This window comes from Leuresthes tenuis, unplaced genomic scaffold (assembly GCF_036924035.1).
Source record: "Leuresthes tenuis unplaced genomic scaffold, fLeuTen1.0.hap1 SCAF_9, whole genome shotgun sequence".
Classification (NCBI taxonomy): domain Eukaryota; kingdom Metazoa; phylum Chordata; class Actinopteri; order Atheriniformes; family Atherinopsidae; genus Leuresthes; species Leuresthes tenuis.
Window position 1 is genome coordinate 3,524,607 of NW_027325363.1, and position 19,625 is coordinate 3,544,231.

The 19,625-nt window shown below is 42.9% G+C and overlaps 2 protein-coding genes across 2 annotated transcripts; both read left to right on the forward strand.

Moving 5' to 3' along the window:
* The first annotated feature begins 547 nt into the window (after positions 1–547).
* On the forward strand, positions 548–9,608 carry ppp5c (protein phosphatase 5, catalytic subunit). The gene is made up of 13 exons (XM_072391932.1): positions 548–644; positions 3,522–3,763; positions 4,022–4,169; positions 5,154–5,275; positions 5,348–5,413; positions 5,520–5,618; positions 5,768–5,873; positions 5,957–6,099; positions 7,101–7,188; positions 7,269–7,309; positions 7,403–7,581; positions 7,975–8,056; positions 8,490–9,608. Exons 1-13 carry the CDS (start codon positions 548–550, stop codon positions 8,550–8,552), a joined length of 1,476 nt encoding a protein of 491 aa, XP_072248033.1. The 3' UTR covers positions 8,553–9,608.
* Positions 9,609–10,433: 825 nt separating this feature from the next.
* On the forward strand, positions 10,434–13,990 carry LOC140313927 (THAP domain-containing protein 5-like). The gene is made up of 5 exons (XM_072391915.1): positions 10,434–10,631; positions 11,837–12,020; positions 12,344–13,158; positions 13,320–13,506; positions 13,587–13,990. The coding sequence occupies exons 1-5, from the start codon at positions 10,558–10,560 to the stop codon at positions 13,704–13,706; spliced, it is 1,380 nt and encodes a 459-aa protein (XP_072248016.1). The 5' UTR covers positions 10,434–10,557; the 3' UTR covers positions 13,707–13,990.
* The last annotated feature ends 5,635 nt before the right edge of the window (positions 13,991–19,625 follow it).

Consider the following 19,625-nt stretch of genomic DNA (forward strand, 5'->3'; position numbering starts at 1 on the left):
ATGTCCTTCAAGAAGCCTGGAGAACTATTCCTGAAGACTCCTTAAAGAAATGACAGAAAGCTTGTCTCAGAGGGTTCAGGCTGTGTTGGAGATTAAACGTGCTCAGACCAAATACTGACATTCAAGCTCCTTAGAATTGCACAAACTCTGTTATTGCTTTATGGTTAATTTTGTATTCCCATTTATGTTCACATATGTTTCTCTATTTGGTTATATTTAAAGAAATGAGGGGTGGCCTTAGACTTTTTCACAGTACTATAGCCACAACTATAATGGGAACCCCCCAGTATGTAAATATTTATTACTACAGTTTTGAATTTGGCCTAATAATTGTAAAGGACTCAACTAATTTATTTAGTTTATTTTGTATGTGTGTTAAAATTATGTTCCATTTTTCTACATTAAACGTCTAATTCAGGTCGCTTCACATTTTCAACTAGACTATTTTATCCGGCAAAACATTTACTTGCTTTAGGGTAGTCGTAAAGAAAGTGAAATGACAAATTGAGCAAAAATTAACTTTGCGACCTTTGCGACCGTCCGGTCAATGGCGCACGTATCGAGAAACGGCAGAGAGAAGAAGATGGCGGAGGGAGCTAATGATGCGGAGCTACTCAAGGAGAAGGCGAATAAGTACTTTAAAGGTAATTTAGAGAACTTGACAAGTCAGTGGATTTTTTCAGCAGATGAAAACAGACAGCAGTATTATCACTGTTTACATGAGTGGTGTGATTTTATGGCTGTACACTTCAACTTTAGCCGCTCTCGAATATTACGCAAAGCTAACGCCGCTCAGACAGCATGCTAACGGCTAACTCCATTCATTTTAACAAGCGGCAGTGAATTGAAACAGCGGTTAGCCGCTTTTAGCTAACTATGTAGCCGCCTAGCACTGACACGCGTGTTCTGTTTAACATGCCGTCAGATGGCTCAGATTTGGCTCTTTCTTAGAATTTATGTTTACGGCCCCCTGTTGTGTTGAGCAGCGTTTCAGTAGTTTAGATTCAGACGTGAAAACATTTTTTTTGTGTTGTTTCCATTGAGGATGAGATTCAGCGCCTAGAATTTTCTGTTAGCTTTAGCCGGCGGATGTTTGGATGCAGCGGGGCACAGCCATCGGAACTTAGATCAACACTTTGGAGCTTTTTCGCTGTTTTATAACAACATATGTATGTTTTTACTTGGACCATTTCCCTCTCTTATTACATGGCAAAAATGATGAAAGGAGGAAGTGTTGTTCCCAGTTTTTTTTAAATGATTGACAGAGATATAGGGAAACAGGCAGGCTTCCTTCCTCTGTAATCTGATATAAATCAATATGATTCAGCATACAGTTCTTCAGTTGTTATCAATTATTTTATGGTCATGTCGTAGAGTGTACCTATTAAAGAATTACATTAGGACCGCAGCTAACGATTACTTACTTAATATATTAATCCATGATTATTTTTTCGATTAATGATTATTTTCTTTATAGTTGATATAAATTCCGGTTAATTTACCAGTGAATAATAACCATAACTTCCCTTAATCTTCCATCTAATATTAGGCGTGCTTGATTGAGCGTTTTAAATTCAATTAGCCTTTTTAACATTAGATTAATCGGATTAATGCCGACGTCTGTTGGAGAGTTGATGTTAAACAGTTATTGGTCAGGATTTGTATAGATGGGATTATGGAGTGAGTATCATCCTAAGGACAGGCTTACTGAACTGAAGAGGAGGTCTGCAGGTGCAGATGGACTGCTCCAGACCTGGACTGAAACTAAGAGGAGTAATGCTGCAGATATACTCCTCAACAGAGAGCCGTGGTCGTTTCTACCGGCGCCTCAGGACTGCTGGTCTCACTGCTGTCACTGATGAGTCAGTGGTGCCTCGATACCACTGGAAAAGCTTCAGAAGAAACCGCACAGAATGCAAAACCAGCCTAACGACGCAGATTAAACTTCTCTGTTCCACTTTCAAGCTGTTCTTTATGTTTTCATGTTTTCGTTCTCATACAGACGCTTGCAGAGACGGTCCTGCTCGCACACTCTTTGCTGCAGCTCCTCCTAACCTTTAACTTTAACCTGCAGCTTGTGCAGCGTGCACGACCAGCCGAAACGCCACCAAAGGGAACCCTCTGTGACATAAACCTTTGCACACAACCTGGCATGAGGCTGTGCACTGAGCCTCGACACCTGGACTGAAGCTATTCGGAGAAATGCTTCCTTTAAGGTATTGTTTAGTGAGGAAGAGGAAGAGCTGCAGGGAAGAGTGTGACCCAGTCCGTCTCTGCAGGCATCTTTAAAGCCCATCAAAACCCAGGACGAGCGGGAATGCTCTGCTTCTGCTGTGCTTACACACATCAAGCTGCCGCCACTAAGCAGCGGATGATCTCATCGCTCAGCTGATCACACGCTGCTTTGAGGAGTGGAAGCACACAGAAGTCTCCTCTGTTTGGTGTGTGTGAATTACGAGGAGAAAGAGACACGGGTCAGCTAGGGCATCGTTTTATTTTCACCTATAAGGTGCAGGCGTCATGTGAAACCGGCGATTGAGTGTCGGGACGCAGGTTTAGATGCAATTCTGACCTTTGACCCAACTGCTCGTGCATGAAGCCACAGTTAGAATGACCGATTAAATCACTTCTTATAAGAAAAAATCCTGTTTTCAGTATCATCACGTTTACCCCAAAACTGACGATAGGTTGAGTGTATATTTGGAACCTTAGCCTTAAATATTGAAGCTCTAAACTGGCAAAGTGTGACACCTGCAGAGTAACCTATAAGAAATTCTAATAAGCTTTGGTCGCTTTGTTGCTGGATCTGTAGTTTTGTTTTAATTCGGAACCTTTTAAAGCCTTTTTTTCTTAGAAATACAACAAAATATAATCTTCCAAGTTGTGCTCTCCTTTGACATTAGAGTTAAAACCAAAATTACTGCCGTATTTACCTTTTAAAATACGGTCCAGATGGGGTGCCATGAAAACAATGGTGTTTTCTTACTTCCGATCTGCTGGTTTTTACTCAAGATTATTGCGGTCAGCTCAGATGAAAGTGATCAGCTGCTTCTAAGAGCAGCGTGAGCTCTGTGCATGATGGCTACAGTGGCTGCTTGTTCAGAAAGAGGCAGTCGGGTGTTGTTACTCTCAGGTTGAAATATGGCTCGAACCTGCACCGCCACTTCTGATTAAACGTAAGCTTTTGGAAAGGAGCATTCGTAAAACACCACCCGCTGTTTAAAACTACACTGGTGATCCATTAAAGCATCCGTTTGTGGGGAAAACCGCTCCAACACTGATCTGCTTACCCTGCACTTTGCTCTTTTACACAAACTCAGAATACAGCATTTTAAGGTGAAGCTGAAGCAGAAAAACAAACTTAAACTTTCACACCAGCCCTGAACCACCGCGGGAACAGATGATTCAAAACAGATTTCTATTAACACATCGCTGATAAACGTAATCCTTTGGCAACTGACTTTATTGTGAAGAATGACGAACTTAGCGCTCATCCTGTAACAATGTGGCTCTTTTTTCAGAGAAAGACTATGAAAATGCCATCAAGTACTACACAGAGGCCGTGGACCTCAATCCATCCAATGCCATCTACTACAGCAACCGAAGCCTGGCATACCTGCGCACAGAGTGCTACGGTTATGCCCTGGCGGATGCTACGAAGGCCCTGGAGATAGACAAAAACTACATAAAAGGATATTACCGTCGAGCCACCTCCAACATGGCGCTGGGCAAGTTCAAAGCTGCACTTAAGGACTACGAAACGGTAAGAAATGCAGCATCATTATTAGCTGCCTGCCTTCATCCTGTTATGAATTAGTTTTACTTTTTGTCTCCAGTTGTGATCTGTCACCATGAGTTGGGCTCTTCACGTCACCTTAATGCTCCAAAACAGGGATTCTGTCGGAGCAAAGACCTGTTAAAACCTGCCCTCTCACACTTTTAGAGGCACAGGAACTAACTTTTATCTTTTTCTCTGTCTCCAACGCCTTTATTTCCAATCGTATCTCTGTTCTGACGATAGGTTGTGAAGGTTCGACCAAATGACAAGGATGCCAGGATGAAGTACCAGGAATGCAACAAGATTGTGAAACAGAAGGCGTTTGAAAGAGCCATCGCCAGTGATGAGATAAAGAAGTCTGTCGTCGACTCTCTGGACATTGAAAACATGAGTAAGTTGCATCTGTAGCTGCTGCTTCTGTAATTGTAACATCCTCATCGGTACGATGAGGGCGCGACCTCTCACTGACACGATGGGCGGTGCCACCTTAACCAAGGCGGGGTGTTTTACTGCTGGTCATCTCTACCTCCGGACCTGACCATGACATGGATTTGCAAGGCTCTGTTGGTGCTGAAGCAGACACTTGGAACAAAGAAAGAGCTGCTGCTGGTGTATTTTTGCTTTTGTTGGTTAAAATGGGGCCACTCAGCGGGTCGTATAACCTGCGGTGGTTGTTCTCTTTCCAGCCCGTGTTCTGTCTTTATGTCTTTACTTTTTGTGCAGGACAGCCCCCCCTTCTGCCCCTCTGGTTCAAGCGCAGGAAGTCAGACTTTGTATCTGTGCATCAGATAATTAATTAATTAAGGACTGGATAGTGTAGTGGTATGATTGCCATCTATAATGTGGGAGACCTGGGTTCAAATCCCCTGCATGAAAGGTATTACCTCCAGTAGGGGTCCTTAGGCAAGACCCCCTTAGCCTACATGCCTATCTGTAAGTCGCTTTGGATAAAAGCGTCTGCTAAATGCATAAACATAAACATAATGACCATAATTTGGGAGACGCTCCAAATTTAACCACAGCTGTTTTGTCTTTAACATTTAGACGGACTTCCCGACAACATCTGACAAAGATGCGATAACGATGGAGAGGAAAATGACAATTAACTGACCGATTAGAATATATCCAAAGATTGTTATCGCTGGTTAAATCTTAGGAGGCCGCCATTGTACTGAACCTTATGATGTGCAGGAAAAAAACTGCGTTGTGCTGGAAAAACGGGTGCCGAAATGAAAATGTACCATAGCTGGAACATTGCATGAACCTGAGTGATTAAAATGAAAGGAAAACAGAGTTTATCTGAAAGGAAAACAGAGTTTATCTGAAAGGGAAACAGAGATATGTGAAGCTGAAGCGAAGATGGTTTCTGTTGCAGCGATTGAGGACGACTACGATGGCCCCAAGCTGGAAGACGGCAGGGTTACGCTGCAGTTCATGAAAGAGATGATGGACTGGTTCAACGAGCAGAAGAAACTGCACAGAAAGTGTGCTTACCAGGTGAGGACGTTTGTTCGTGTTTGAAAGCGCTCGTCCCCGTTCCTGTAATTAATCTTTCTTTTACATTCTCAGATTTTGGTACAAGTTAAAGATGTTCTGTCAAAACTTCCAAGTCTGGTGGAAATCACATTAAAAGAGGTGAGGCTCTGGCTTTTGCACACACAAACGGCATGTTTGCACCTCTCCTGAAGTTATTATCGGTTGTTTTGGTTCTATTGAAGGTTTCCATTTCTCTTTGCCACAGACGGAAAAAATAACTATTTGTGGTGACACCCACGGGCAATACTACGATCTGCTCAACATCTTCAAGTTGAACGGTTTACCCTCAGAGGCCAACCCTTATGTATCCTTTCCTTTCACAGCTCTGTGTGACATTTACACTTTTTCTCAGCCGCCGTTCTCCTGGTTTGTGCTATTCTGGTCCAGGATGACAAAAGTCGACTGCGTCAAACCCCAAACTTGTGCGTCATTGTGCTTAACCGCAGCGTTCAGCTGTTCAATGGTGACTTTGTGGACCGTGGCTCCTTCTCTGTTGAGGTCATTCTTACCCTCTTTGGCTTCAAGCTGCTTTACCCCAACAACTTCCACGTGCTTCGAGGTGAGTGAGTCAGTTCTTTATGTGTCGTAGCTGTTGGATTTAAGGTTAAACTTGCAATAGATTGACACAGTTTGCACCCGCAGGTAACCACGAGACGGACAACATGAACCAGATGTATGGGTTTGAAGGGGAGGTCAAAGCCAAATACACAGCGCAGATGTTCCAGCTGTTCAGTGAGGTCTTCCAGTGGCTGCCGCTTGCACAGTGCATCAACAACAAAGTGCTGGTAGGGTTTGTTGCTTTAGCTAAAAGAAGTGTTGTTGTTCAACGGGTCGGCGCTCGGAAACATCTTTGGCAGTGATTCAGATTCATGATGGTTTTATTCAGAATTGTGCTGTTATTCAAAATGATCTTTAGTTTTAAAAGAGTTCTGAGCTGGTTTCAACAGGAGTCTCACTGCACCACGTGCTGCACCTTTAAAAGGCACCAGAAGAATGATTTCAGTGGAAACATGTTGATAATCTACTGTGCAAAGTCATTCATTTCCATTAAAAGGTCAAAGTTCAATCTCTGAAAGGTTTAAAGTTTTTCTGAAGAAAACCCCCCAGGCTTTTTAAAATGAGGTCATGTGTGTGAAGCACAAGTCAAACGTGGTGGGAAGAAAGCACCATCTTGCCTCATTATTGCCATTTGCTGGTAAAGGTTTCGAAATGAACCGTCTTCAGCCCAAACTGAAGACTTCTCTGCCTCAGGTGGAGCAAAGCTGTTCAAGGTGTGGAGCTTTGTTTGAAAATGACAGGATTCAGGGGAGCGATGCACCGGTACCGGTACCACGGGCCCGTACCCGGTGTTCATTAAAGTGTTCTGATGCTACAGAACCGATAGCAGTGTGACACGAGCGTAAAAATGTGTTTGTGGAAGTTAAAATGTTGAAACAATATGTTGCACTGAGATGTTTTCTATCAGTAAAATGCACAACGGGCTGCTGTGAATATGCCTGAAGAAAAGAAAGTGTCTTTAATTGTAGGAACTGTAACGGCCTTGATTAGTACTCATATCGGTACTCGGTATCGGTACTAAAAGGTCCCTACTTCAGGATGTTAAATTCCTCCTGTGTCTTTCTTATTTAGTCCAGTGAACGTGTTCTCTGCTGTTTGGTGGAAAAACAGCAGTTCACATACATTGTTATGAGCCAGAATTATCTGGAAAGTATCAGCTAATAAAACATACCTGATGCTGCTTTTGTTTGTAAGTTAAACTCTGTCCTTGTGTGATTCTCCATCTCAGGTGATGCACGGGGGACTTTTCAGTGAGGATGGAGTCACATTGGAGGACCTCAGGAAGATCGACAGGAACAGACAACCTCCAGACTCAGGTAGGGTCCAACTTAACAGTCCCATAACTCTCTGGAACGTGCAGCAGGTCGATGTCAACATGCCCTGCCTTCCTTCACAGGTCCCATGTGTGACCTCCTCTGGTCAGATCCACAACCTCAGGTTAGGTCCTTCTCTTTCTCATCAGAGAATCAGTCTTTCATCTTCTGATTTGTATAAATAATTGTTTTGTCCTCTTCTCATTGGCTCACGCAGAACGGCCGGTCGATCAGCAAGCGAGGCGTGAGTTGTCAGTTCGGACCAGATGTGACGGAGCGCTTCCTGGATCAGAACAAGCTGGACTACATCGTGCGCAGCCACGAGGTCAAAGCTGAGGGCTACGAGGTCACTCACTCAGGAAAGTGCATCACAGTGTTCTCAGCACCCAACTACTGGTAAGTTATGGTTCTGGCTGACTCTGCTGGGAATCTTCGTCTTTCTCAACAGCTTTGAAGCCAAAAGGGGGGATTTCAAGTTAAAGACTAAAGAATAGAGCTGAAATTCAAATCCAAACGTTGAACTCTGTTAAAAGATGTCATAAATATCTTTATTGGCCACTGTGATTATATTGTCAGATTGTTCTTCATTTAGTCATCAGGCGGTTGGTCTTATATGAGCAGAGAGCAGCAGTGGAGCTGCACAGATGTGATAATCTGACCCAGGCTGTCAACACAGGCTCCAAACAAGACATTTATCTCTGCATTTTTATCACAAAGGGAATTTATTGGCACTAAAGCACACGTGATGTGTAACATTTTCACTGTATGTTGCATTCTGCCTTCCTCCAGTGATCAGATGGGAAACAAAGGAGCATATATCCACCTCAGGGGATCTGACCTCAAGCCAGAATTTCACCAGTTCACTGCTGTGGTCAGTACTCTTTTATCACTTACTTGCTTTGGGGTGGATCCCATTTCTGTCTTTGTTTCTACTGAATTTGATGATAAATGACTCGATCTCAGAGGTTCAGAGTCTGTGCATGTGATCAGGTGCATGTGATCAGGTGCATGTACAGAGTAACAGTGACATCTACTGGGCCTCAACTGAAACTTACGTACTTTATATCGGACACTCAGATAGATACATGGATACTTTATTAATCCTGAGGGAAATTCAAAGTATTCAGCAGATGCATAGATGCCCAAAGGCAGGTTAGTATCGACAGCAAACAAAACTAAAGTTAGTAACTAGGCAACTGGGCACCGGTGTAACATAGCAACAGATAGCTGGGGTTTTATTTGCTTGTAAAAAGCTTGTTGAAGCTACGTCTAATCTTTGTCTTTGTGACTCGCTCTTCTTACAGCCTCATCCGAATGTCAAGCCCATGGCGTATGCCAACACGCTAATGCAGTTGGGGATGATGTAAAGGCTCCACCCACCAATCTGTGACACTGATGACCTCCTGTCAGACCCAACCATCCCTGCCACCTCATTCCCTCCAGTGCTCGGACATGCTCTCGTTCATGCTTAGCCTAAGGGATCCCTTTCCCCAACAACCTTGAGCTAGTTGTAAGCAGAAGATATGTGGTGTAGTTCTGATGGGAAGAGATCACTTAGACCAGCCCAGCCCAGCCCAGTGCAGAGCAGAGCTGGTTGTAGTCTTTAATTTTATTGGTTAAAACTGGAAAATCCACATTTCCGTCATCAATTTGCCTGCTCACTGCTGTGTGTCATCGCTGGGCAAAGAAACCAACCCTGATCATTTCAGATGAGTCTCCTCAGAGATAATTGGTTTTTAGACGTTTGATATACTCAGCAGATTGCTTCAAATAGCTGGTATTTACCAAAGACGAAAATGATTGTTCAGTTTTAGCAAGAGCATCTTGTGACTCTGGATCCTAGCGTTGTGATGTTGGCCTGCATTCAAAGTTTAGCGGTTGCAAACTGGTTCAAGAGCAGCATGTCTGTCAGTGTTTCTCAAACCAACTGACAGTATGTCCGTTTATTTTTTCTTTCACAGGAATACAAATCCCAAAAAAAGGAGTCTGTTGGTACACTCATAACGGTGCTGTTGGCCATTAGTGGTGTATTTGACTGGTGACATTTCTTTGCACTGCTGCACTGCTTCCTGTTGGGGAAGGTACTGTCGCTCTCCACGTTTTCATCCTTGATCGTCATTGTGCCGCTCATTTGGCAGCTCCCGCACAGTCCACTCCTCAAACTAGCTTTGGTGTACAGTAAACACTGATGGCACTCGTCTTCAATACATGTTCAATTAATAGTGACTTATTAACCCCATACGTGAATTTCATCAGTACACGAACGTCCAGAATACAATCCTGTCTCGAAACGCACAGCTGAGTTGTCCAATGGCCCTCAACTTTTTAGATAAAGAAATACACTTATGTGTATGTATATATATATACTGTATCATTTAAAGATTCTGTGTAATGTTTGGAGAAAATTATTGAATAAAAAAAAAGCCAGTCCAGTGATTTTAGAAACAAGCTGTTGTCTTTGTTTGGTGTGCTCCAGTTTTGTAAGTTTCTCATCGTCGACATGTGAAGATATTATTTACAACAATCATTTCAGGCAGTTTACAGATTATTATTGAGGTTTATTTCCCAGCTCTCACAGTTTAGTCTAGCAACAGTTGCCCTTTAACTGGATGATTGTCCTGAAAACCGTATAAAGACACGAGCAGAAACAAGTAATAGACTGAAATATGTCCAACGCTACGCTGCTGTGGACTGTGCGATCGTTCGAGACATTCTGCAGCTTCTGGCTTTCTCTGCGGGAGAACATCGACCATGTAAGTACAGCTGAATCCACCACACATACTTTGTTTTTAAGCTGCTTGAATGGTGATTTTCTCAGAAACCAGGATTTTATTGGAGCAGAGTGATACGTGGTCTTAATGAGCTGATTTTGAGTAGACAGATAAATGCATACAAACAGATATCAGGCCATGGGTACGAATGAATAAATAAAGTTGTTAAATATATCAAAATGAGTGCACAAAGTCAATGTTTTGGCAGCATTTGTGTTCTTTGATAAAATAAAGTTCCTTTTAAACACCACATAGAGAAGTTTTGGATCATTTGCATTTGTGCAAATAAAGATTAGCCAAAAAACCCGAGCTGAACATGTTGAATGATTCTCGTTTTCATTCAACGCCAGGCGGCGTTCAAGGCCGCCCAGAGCGTCATCGGTTGCCTGGCAGCGAAACAACCAATCAGAGCACCTCTCCGTTTCCGGTAAACTTGACAGTCGCGTCCATTTTTACGTCACAAGTTTCAACAGCTGATCGTCGTTCGTCAACTATGCGCCACGTTTTGACAATACACGGCACGAGTTGGAACGGAGTCTTTGGAAGGGAAGGACTTTGGTTTCACCTTGTTATGAACACAGGCGGATAGAGCGCCGAAGAGATGCCGAAATACTGTTCGGTCCCGAACTGCAAGAATGACTCCGGGAACGGCAGCTACAGGAAAAGCTTTTACAAGTAAGCGGCTGATTTAAACCGCCTTATACAGTCAGTTGAGTCCGAGTCATTGGGGAAACTTTGGCTAAATTAGCAGCTTAGACAGCTGTGATACTCAGAGCTTTAGTCAGAGCAACTTCTGTGTCAGACGACTCACTTTCACGGGGGTTGTTAAGATAGTTTTGCTGTATTAAGTGAGTCGTCATGGTTCTGACCAATGCATGAATTGCTCTGGTTTTTTGAGGAGTTGCTGAGTTTCTTCTTTTGACCTTTGAGACAGTTGTTGGAATAGTGATTCAGCGGCTCTCTGTTGGAGAGATGAACACACTGTGGTAGTTAGAAACGCTGCTGGAGGTTTGAGTTACTGTCTGGGAAGCCATAGAGGACACAGTAATGATGATGTCATCTTTATCTTGGAGTTGATCCATTGGACAAGGTGCTGGGAGCTCAGCCTTAACAGAACAATTGTCAGAATAATCCCTAATATTCTGCCTACTTTCGAATTAAAAGATGTTAATTATGTGTAATTACAGGTAGCAACACTGCAAGCTACAGCTAAAAAAAGACATGGTTGAATTACACTGAACAGAAAGTAATAGCACAAGCTAAAATGTGATGAGTCCACAGCCTCAGAGTCAGTCAGCTGATCTCATCACCTTGTTGCTGCAGAAATCCTATTTTCTGTCTGTCAAACTGTGTTATCTTTGCTGTTTTTCATAGATGCAAATAAAGAAATGGGAACAAATGATGTGTTTTTGTGACAGGCTGCTGGTAACAAAGAGCCTAAAGATCCAGTTTAAAATGGCTTCTTTGCTAAGTTGTCTGTTCTGTGTCGACACAACACTGGTTCATCCTGTGAGTTAGGAGCCTTTTTTCTGCCTGAATAGGTCAGAGTTAAGTGGCTCAACTTAAGTTCTATTCTGTTCTCTTCAAACACAAACGACACAATCCTCTGAGAATGATGAGCTGCAAGGACTGATCTTAACATGAATGAATAAGCAGCCAATGCTCAAATAAAAACAAGAAAATCTGGCTGCTTGGAAGCAAACTGTAAAGAAACGAGGGGTGTGGATCAAGACTTCTGCCCAGTACGAGCTGTTCCTGCTAATCATTCTAACAACGCTTAAGCTGCGGTTTTCCTTCCTCGTATCACTTTAAACACATGACATCATTTCACCAGCAGCTCAGCCAAGTAGAACGATGTTTCACAGCTCTGATTTTCCCAGGTTCCCGCTGCAGGAACCCGTCCGGCTGCAGGAGTGGCTGAGGAACATTGGACGTGAGAACTGGACTCCGTCTCGACATCAGTATATCTGTCATGAACACTTTGCACCTTCGTGCTTCAAGGTGCGCTGGGGGATCCGTTACCTTGAGACCGATGCTGTGCCAACAGTCTTCCAGGAGGCCGAGGTGAGACGGAAAATAAAACCCTGCAGTCTTCTGAAGGATGTGAACACATTGCGTTGGTTTATGATGTGAAAGTCCCCTTTTTTACACTCAGACCACAGCAGGATCTGATTTAAAGACATTTGACTGTATTTTTTTTATTGTTTATATGATGAAAGTATTTTATATTTGCAGTTTAACTCTTAATTTTAAGAAAGAAGCATTACTTCATGCTTACACAAAAAGATGATGTCCAGAGATCTACTGTTTGAACTAAACTAAGTGAAAAGTAGGAATCTGAACCACGTCATGTTGCTTCTGTTATTCACGCTTTTGCTTCCTACTAGAAACGAAAAGCAATGGATCCCAGCGAGAGCAAAGCCAAGCGGCTGAGAACGAACAGGAATCCCGGCGTAACCGCGTCAGACGACAGGACGGCAGCTTTTGACGGCGTGCAGATGCAAAGTGCGTTGCACATGGTGCACCTCTATGAGCTCGCTGTTGACTCGTCGCAACAGGAAGAGAGCAGTTTAGTAGAGTCGGGGGATGTTGGAGAATCTGAGCGTTCTCTCCAGACAAACCTGGATTCACTGGCATCGGCGGACGGCGTCGAAGCAGGCGTAACCTTCCCTTTAACTTTGTATCAGACAGTGGATTGTGTAGCTAACAGCGGGGGGAACACAGAGATGGTAGTGGTGTCTGAATGCCCGGCTGGAGACGGACAGCATGAGATGGTGAATGGAATTACTGCAGCCATTCTAAGTCGGGGCGGACGGCTGCTCATTAATGAGCCCATTCCTGGCCACACAGATGAGGCTGTGGGCCCTGATGGAGTTCAAGATGTGACCTACACCACTCAGGAGTTGTCGGATGTCCACGGTCAGGAAACTCAAGTCATCGCCTACTTTGAGACGATACCAAACGTTCTTCCCTGTGAAACCTCCAGTCAGTTCACCTTCTCCCCGGAAACCGTGCTGTCGTCCGCTCTGAGCTCCAAACCCATCTCATCTACTCTACCTATCGTTTCCAAGCGCACACCACCTTCCCCCGCATCCATGGTCCTCACTCTGGAGAGGCTGGACTCGGACGCGGGGGAGGGAGATGAGGGCATGTCGGAGGCAGAGGAGGCAGAGCAGCAGGATCACCAGCTGGAGGAACACTGGTGAGCTCCGACTGCTGATTCTAATCTTTGTTTTTAGCCACCTCTCAGGTGTTTGCCACAGATTTTCTAGGTAAAATGGGATCAGATTTACTAATGTAAATTACTGTCTATCATCACTGGACCATCTTTGCTCTTTTTCATTCTTTTTCATTCTTGAACAGCTATCACAAGAACAGTTTGAGTAAGGAGCAGTTGGAGGCGATAGTAGCCGAGCTGCAGAAAAAGGTCAAAGTGCTGCAGCAGCGACATCGCCGACACCTGGAGAAACTTGTCGGGTTGGAGAACACGGTGAACCAGCTGCGGCAAAGCAACCTGCTGAATGAGGAGCGTCTGCAGCTGCTGGAGAGGGTATTTACCTGAATTTAGCTTTTAGTTTTGCTGTTGGAGTTTTCCCCTCCACTCAGTATTGCTGTCCACTCTCCCTTCAGGCGTACTTACAGACCAGTGCTGCGGTGTCAGATGCCGGTGAGACTGTGACCATCATCTACGAGGAGGACAATGCTGCCTTCTTGTACGCTCCACTGAGCGATGCAGAGACGGTGCAGTGAGGCCAGAATGACTGCGCACATCCTGTGTGCCAAAAACAAAGTTAAAGGGAGATAATGCGATTGAAAGATGAAATGGAACCTTATTTTCTTCTGTTTAGTTTACTTCAAATCAAAGCAAAGTCTGTGTATGAAATGTCATGCGCTGGGACAACACTGAATGATTTTTTATGATTTAAGGTTGTTTTTTGCCTTCCATCCCACCTTCCTCTTCACCAAATTATGTTTATTCAAGTATTTTTGTTGGTGATATTGTACGAATCAATAAAAGTAACTTTCATTAGAAATTGTGCTTCTCTCCTGTGGTACAAAGCTAACCGGCTATGAAGCACAGTCATGTGAGGATCGTTGGAAGCATTTTATCTCACCGTAGCAGGTTGGAACAAAGGCAGGGAGTCAACACAGAGGGCACACCCTGCTTGATAATATTCAGCAGTGGCAGGTTTGATTCGTGGAAGTTCAAAGCTTCCACTGAGCAAGCTGCTGCACAGCGATGTGATTCAGCAGCAGAGGTTGCCAGTTTGGCCACAGTTCAGTTACTCTGTGGTTAAATTGTATTGAAATGTGAGAAAATCAGGGTTTGGAAGGTCATTTCAAGGATCTGAGGCAATTTGGACTGATCTAAGCAAGACTTCATGTCCAGAAACCTGTTCCTGGCTTTCTTTCTTTCCATATCTGCTTCCTGTTATGTTTATGCATTTGACAGATACTTTTATCCAAAGCAACTTACAGGTTTACAGGGGATTTGAACCCAGGTCTCCCACACAGAAGGTGGCAATCATACCACTACATTATCCAATTCATTGTGTATGTGTGCATCAAAGTGGAATATTTCCTTTTCTTACGCTAAAGAAACCCTGAAAAATGTTTTTGCCAATGTTCAGTTTGACCACCAGAGGGCGTCAAATACTTTTCTTTGATTCTTTCTTCCATCGAAACAATAACTGCGCCTCAAAATGAGGCATTTTACTAAGAGGGATTTTTTTTACTTACTTACTTATGACTGGCGACCTGTCCAAGGTGCACCCCGCCTCTCCCCCCGCGACCCGACCGACGGATTAAGCGGGTATAGAAAATGGATGGATGGATGGATGTTTGACTGATGCACGTTTCTGTTTGTGTTTTATTGATTTTATTGATGGATTCTCTTTTAACGGCCTTCCTCAGCTCCTTCTGGGCAGAAGGTTCCTCACTTTTCCCTTTCACCTGTTTCCAAATGTCCGGCAGTGGAGCTACTTTCCACTGCTTGCCTTAATATTCCCCTCTGCCACTCCAAACTGGTGATAACTTGTTTAATGGTGCCAAATACTGACGGGAGTGAGCGTTTTTATCTTTCCTCAAATGAAAGACACTGGAATGCAAGGGAGGAAACATCAGCCGGTTTCTACCTGGCCAGTGAGCTGCAGTAAAACGGACGAGATTCCTTTGGCTCACACTATTTATCTTTCTGTATTCATTTAATTTTCTTTAATCACTGTAAGGAAAGATTTTTGAGTATCTTCAGAAACTAATTAATCAACTTTAACAACAAGAAAATACCTTCTTTTTTTTTTTTACTGTGCAGTAAAACCGTTATAGATGTAAAATGTAAGCTAATTTACATTTAATTTAGATCAGTTCCTCAGTAACTGAGACTTGTTTAAGTGTGTACAAATTAAACTGATTTTATCCAGTCATGTGGCATGACATCACAGCTGAGAGTACAAGAAATGCTCTCATGGAAACTCAGAACAAACTGTCAAAACACGTCTTAGATTTTAAACTTTTCATGACAAAATGCTGAACACAAGCACATCCCTCCTGCCTCCAAACACAGCGTGTTGCCAACAGCCATATAAAGGAAATTATTCTAACCCAACACACAACATTAAATAAAAGAACTGTTGAGCTACAAAAACATTCTAATCCCAGAGTCTCAAAGACAATCAACAATGATCGACTAGTTTTATGTTCAAATGCGTCAAGCTGGGCCTGAATCCCATGAAAAAGCTTTGAATGTGCTGCAGACTTTAGGACTCCTGCATGCTTAGCAAAGGTAGAGAAATGGACATTTTCTTAGAATATTCAGGTTCTTCATGTCTCTCTTCATTTGCTTCCTCTGTAAAAAGTCAACGTTACCAACAAGTTTACTGTCCCAGTTGTTTATTTCTGTTTACTACGGCCCCATCAAGAGTAAAATACATGATAAAAAAAGGGTATGTTTGAGGGCAAGGCTGCCTGTGTTTGACAAGTTATTAACATAATGTGCATAGTTTCCAAATCAGCTGGTGCCGGGAACTAGGCTGACCATCATAGACTTTTTCACTGCAGCTAGCAGACTGAGAAAAGCCGATTCAGGTTGATTAAACTAGCTTGTTTTTTATTTTTTGTGTCCTTATGCAGACTTTTATGGCAAATCTTTGAAATGAATAGGAATTATTTCGTTTTTTTTTTTATCCAGAAGCCCCAAATCAGTACAATCAGACACTGGTAACAGGTCACATATATCCTTAGAATAGTATGTTGACACATAGTTGTGGAAGCCAGACAGTCATGAAAATACATTAATTGATTCTAACCATGTCAGATTGGTTGTAACTATAGTTTACCTCGGTTTATTTGAGGCTTTTCACAGGCTTTTCTTCAGGAAACATCCACAGTTGTAGCCATTCCAGTGGGTCGCAAGCATCAGCCACTTTCCAGCCTGACTGTATGATGTCCAACTGAGGCAGTAACTGATGCAGTGCTGGGTTGTGCAACTTGGTAACTTGCTCAAAAGAGTAAATGTTTTTGCATCTTCAATCGCTTGCCTGTTGTTGACAATGATAAATGATCAAACTGGCAAGATTGGCTGCTGGCTTCGCCAGGGATTGCCTTTTACCGGCTTTAGACGTCTTAACGTTGTCCCTTCAGCTGCATAAGATTGAAACATCGTGCTTTTTTTCAAATATATGCTGATTTATGACTATGTTTCAGTCAAGTCGAACACAGAGGTCAGAATATCCAAGTTGGAAAGCTCTGACCACAAAATCCAACATGGCTCCCCCAGTTATAAACTGTTCATTAGTATTTCTGCCACTGTTTGTCTCATTAAATCAATCACACTGACAGTCTAACCTCCAGAACACATTTCGACAGTGTTTGCTTGTGAGACTTCCAGCTGGAACATGGACAGGTAAAGTAGCGTCATTACTCAGGTGTTTTTGCCAGTTTTTGCTTATCTTCGGCTTTGTTTTCACTGTTTTTTTTCCACAATCATTTGAACTTTGCACCGTGTCTTATATTTGTGCTTTAGAAGCATCATGGAAACACATTTTTTCCAACCCAGCTAACATTGCTGATGATGGGTTGTTCAGATTAAAAACTTCTTAAACTGGCCAACCTGTTCTCAGACACAAGCAAAGGCATGTTTGGAAGTTTAGAATTAATTCATTACTCAGTCTTTAGTTAAAAATCAGTAGGAGGAAAGGCCAATACTCTTTAAAATATCCTCGTTGACAACATTAAGGAGGTGGGGAAACAAATTAGACCAGAGATCTGATAAGCCACAAGATTGTTGCTTTTTAATTCATGGACAGCTTTGACCACATGTTCCACACTTCTGCCACATCTGAACAGACTTTTTCAATCAATGGAATATCCGGACAGTAACATTCACATCGTTCCCACTTCCCAAGAGCTGCTAGTTTTTGTGCTGCAGGGGACCAATAGAGTGGAGAAGAGACGCACCTGCCCTTAAAATAATCTTTACCAGGGAACCTGTGATGTATGAAACTGTGTCTCTTCATTTCTCTCTGGACTGGCAGTGAAAACATACAGAAACTGAAAGAGACCCAGAGAGGAGGCGTGGAAAATAAATGGTTAAGGGTTACACATTTACTGCTTATGCAGTTGCAGCCTTGGGATAAATTTCCATTCCACCAGTATTAACCCTGGGCTGTGATACTGCTTCCCTTTGGAGATGTGGACAAATGCAGCCTTTCTCTGCAGGTACTGTAGCTAAAATGTCTGTTTTTGAGTTTTAGATTAGTTTGTTTATTTCAATGTTATTTGAGAAGAATCATATTAATTGTACTTAGATGATGTTCTTAAACAAAACAGATGTATCTATACAATAAATACTGAACTTTACTGCCTTGAAAACACCATGAAACTAACATAAGTAATAAAAACAAGTTAAATGCTCCTAATAATCTGCTGTAGATTGAGGTTTCTTGGTGTCGCAGGCAGGAACTTCAATGACTTTCTGCTCCAGCTGAGTGGACACAGTGAGTCTGTGTTATTAAGGGGTGGGGGTAGTTTTCCTTGTCTAACTTCAGGTGCCAGGCAACCTCCCTGCCCTTCACATTCCCCAGTATCGGTCACGTGAGAAGAGTTTGGCCAGAACCAGCGGTGCATGAGAAGAGACACTCACAGAATGTCCTTTCTTCCCTTTTCCCTATCATCCAGGTTTAGGTATTTGATGAGATACAGTTTCATTGCAGCCTCAGGAACTTTCTGGTTAACTGGGTCAGTCTTTCTGCAGCTTTAGTTCATAACCGTTTGGATTAATGTAAACCTGTCAAAAAATTACATTTTGCTCATTCACACTTTGAATATTTAAGATAAGATTGTACCTGAAAGAGATGCAGTTTGGTGATCTTTGGGTGGCTGAAGCCTGAAGGCCCCAACAAGAGAAGCAGCTCATTGGTGGACATTATAAGGCAATATTTCCCCTCTATTAAAAAGGCTTAGATCAGTTGATTTGGTCCACCTTGTTCTTGTTAGAATTAAGCATTTATCATGACACTCTTTACACTTTTAGAACGTAAAACCCAACCATATTACCTGAAGATTAGATAAACATCTTACTTTGTCCTAATAATCTGTGTAAAATGTAAATAGAAACCGAACGCAATGATTTGGAAATCTCCCAAACCATCTTTTAAATTCTCAATAGAGCATAGAAAATGTATCCATCTAGTTTCTGTACCAGCTTAATCCAGTTTAGGGTCACGGTTGTGGCTGCAGCCTATCCCAGCTGTCACTGGGCAGGAAGCAGGGTATTACCTGGTATTTATTGTATCTGCACCTGGACAGGTCCATGTTTCCCCCCGTGTAGCATCCCCTCCTCGTCTGTAAACATCTGGGAACTGAGGAGACCAGCTGCTGGACCTTTGGGAGAGGAAGTTTTATGTTTATGCATTTGGCAGACGCTTTTATCCATGAAGCCTTGTTGTTGGAGTAGAAGCAGGGTGTGGTTTAGCATTTTCTCAATGGAATATGCAAGGCTTTCCCTGAAGATGGGGGCATACGTTGCTCTAAAATCTCTATATACCTTTCAGCCCTGATGGAGCCTTTCCAGATGTGCAAGCTGCTAGTTCCATTGGCACTAACGCCCCCCTCCAACACACACAGCATCAGAGATGCAGGCTTATGACCTGATAACAAGCTGTATGGTTCCTCTCTCCTCTTTGGTCTGGCAGAAGCAGCATCCATTCATTTCAGCTTTTGATTTGTCTGACCACACCTGCTTTGCCTCAGTTAATTTTAAATGAGCTTTGGTCCAGAGAAGACGGCAGTGTTTCTGGATCATGTTCACATGTGGCTTCTTCTCTGCATGATGGAGCTTTAACCTGCATCTGTGGATGTTACGCTGAGCTGTGTTCACAGACCATGTTTCCTGGAAGTGTTCCTGAGCCCAGGCACTGATTCCAGGACAGAATCAGGTGTGTTTTTAATGCAGAGCTGCATTAAAGGGCCTGAAGGTCACAGACATGTCTCCAGATTCTCTGTAGATGGTGGAATATACAAAGACTTCCCAATTTTGTATCAAAAACTTTGGAAATTAGACAGTTTTTTACAGGTTGTTGAACTTCTTCGTCTTTTTAAACCAAACCATAATGGATCCAAACGTGTTCCTCCAGCTGTTTCTTTTTATTACCACTTACTTTTCCGGCCTTT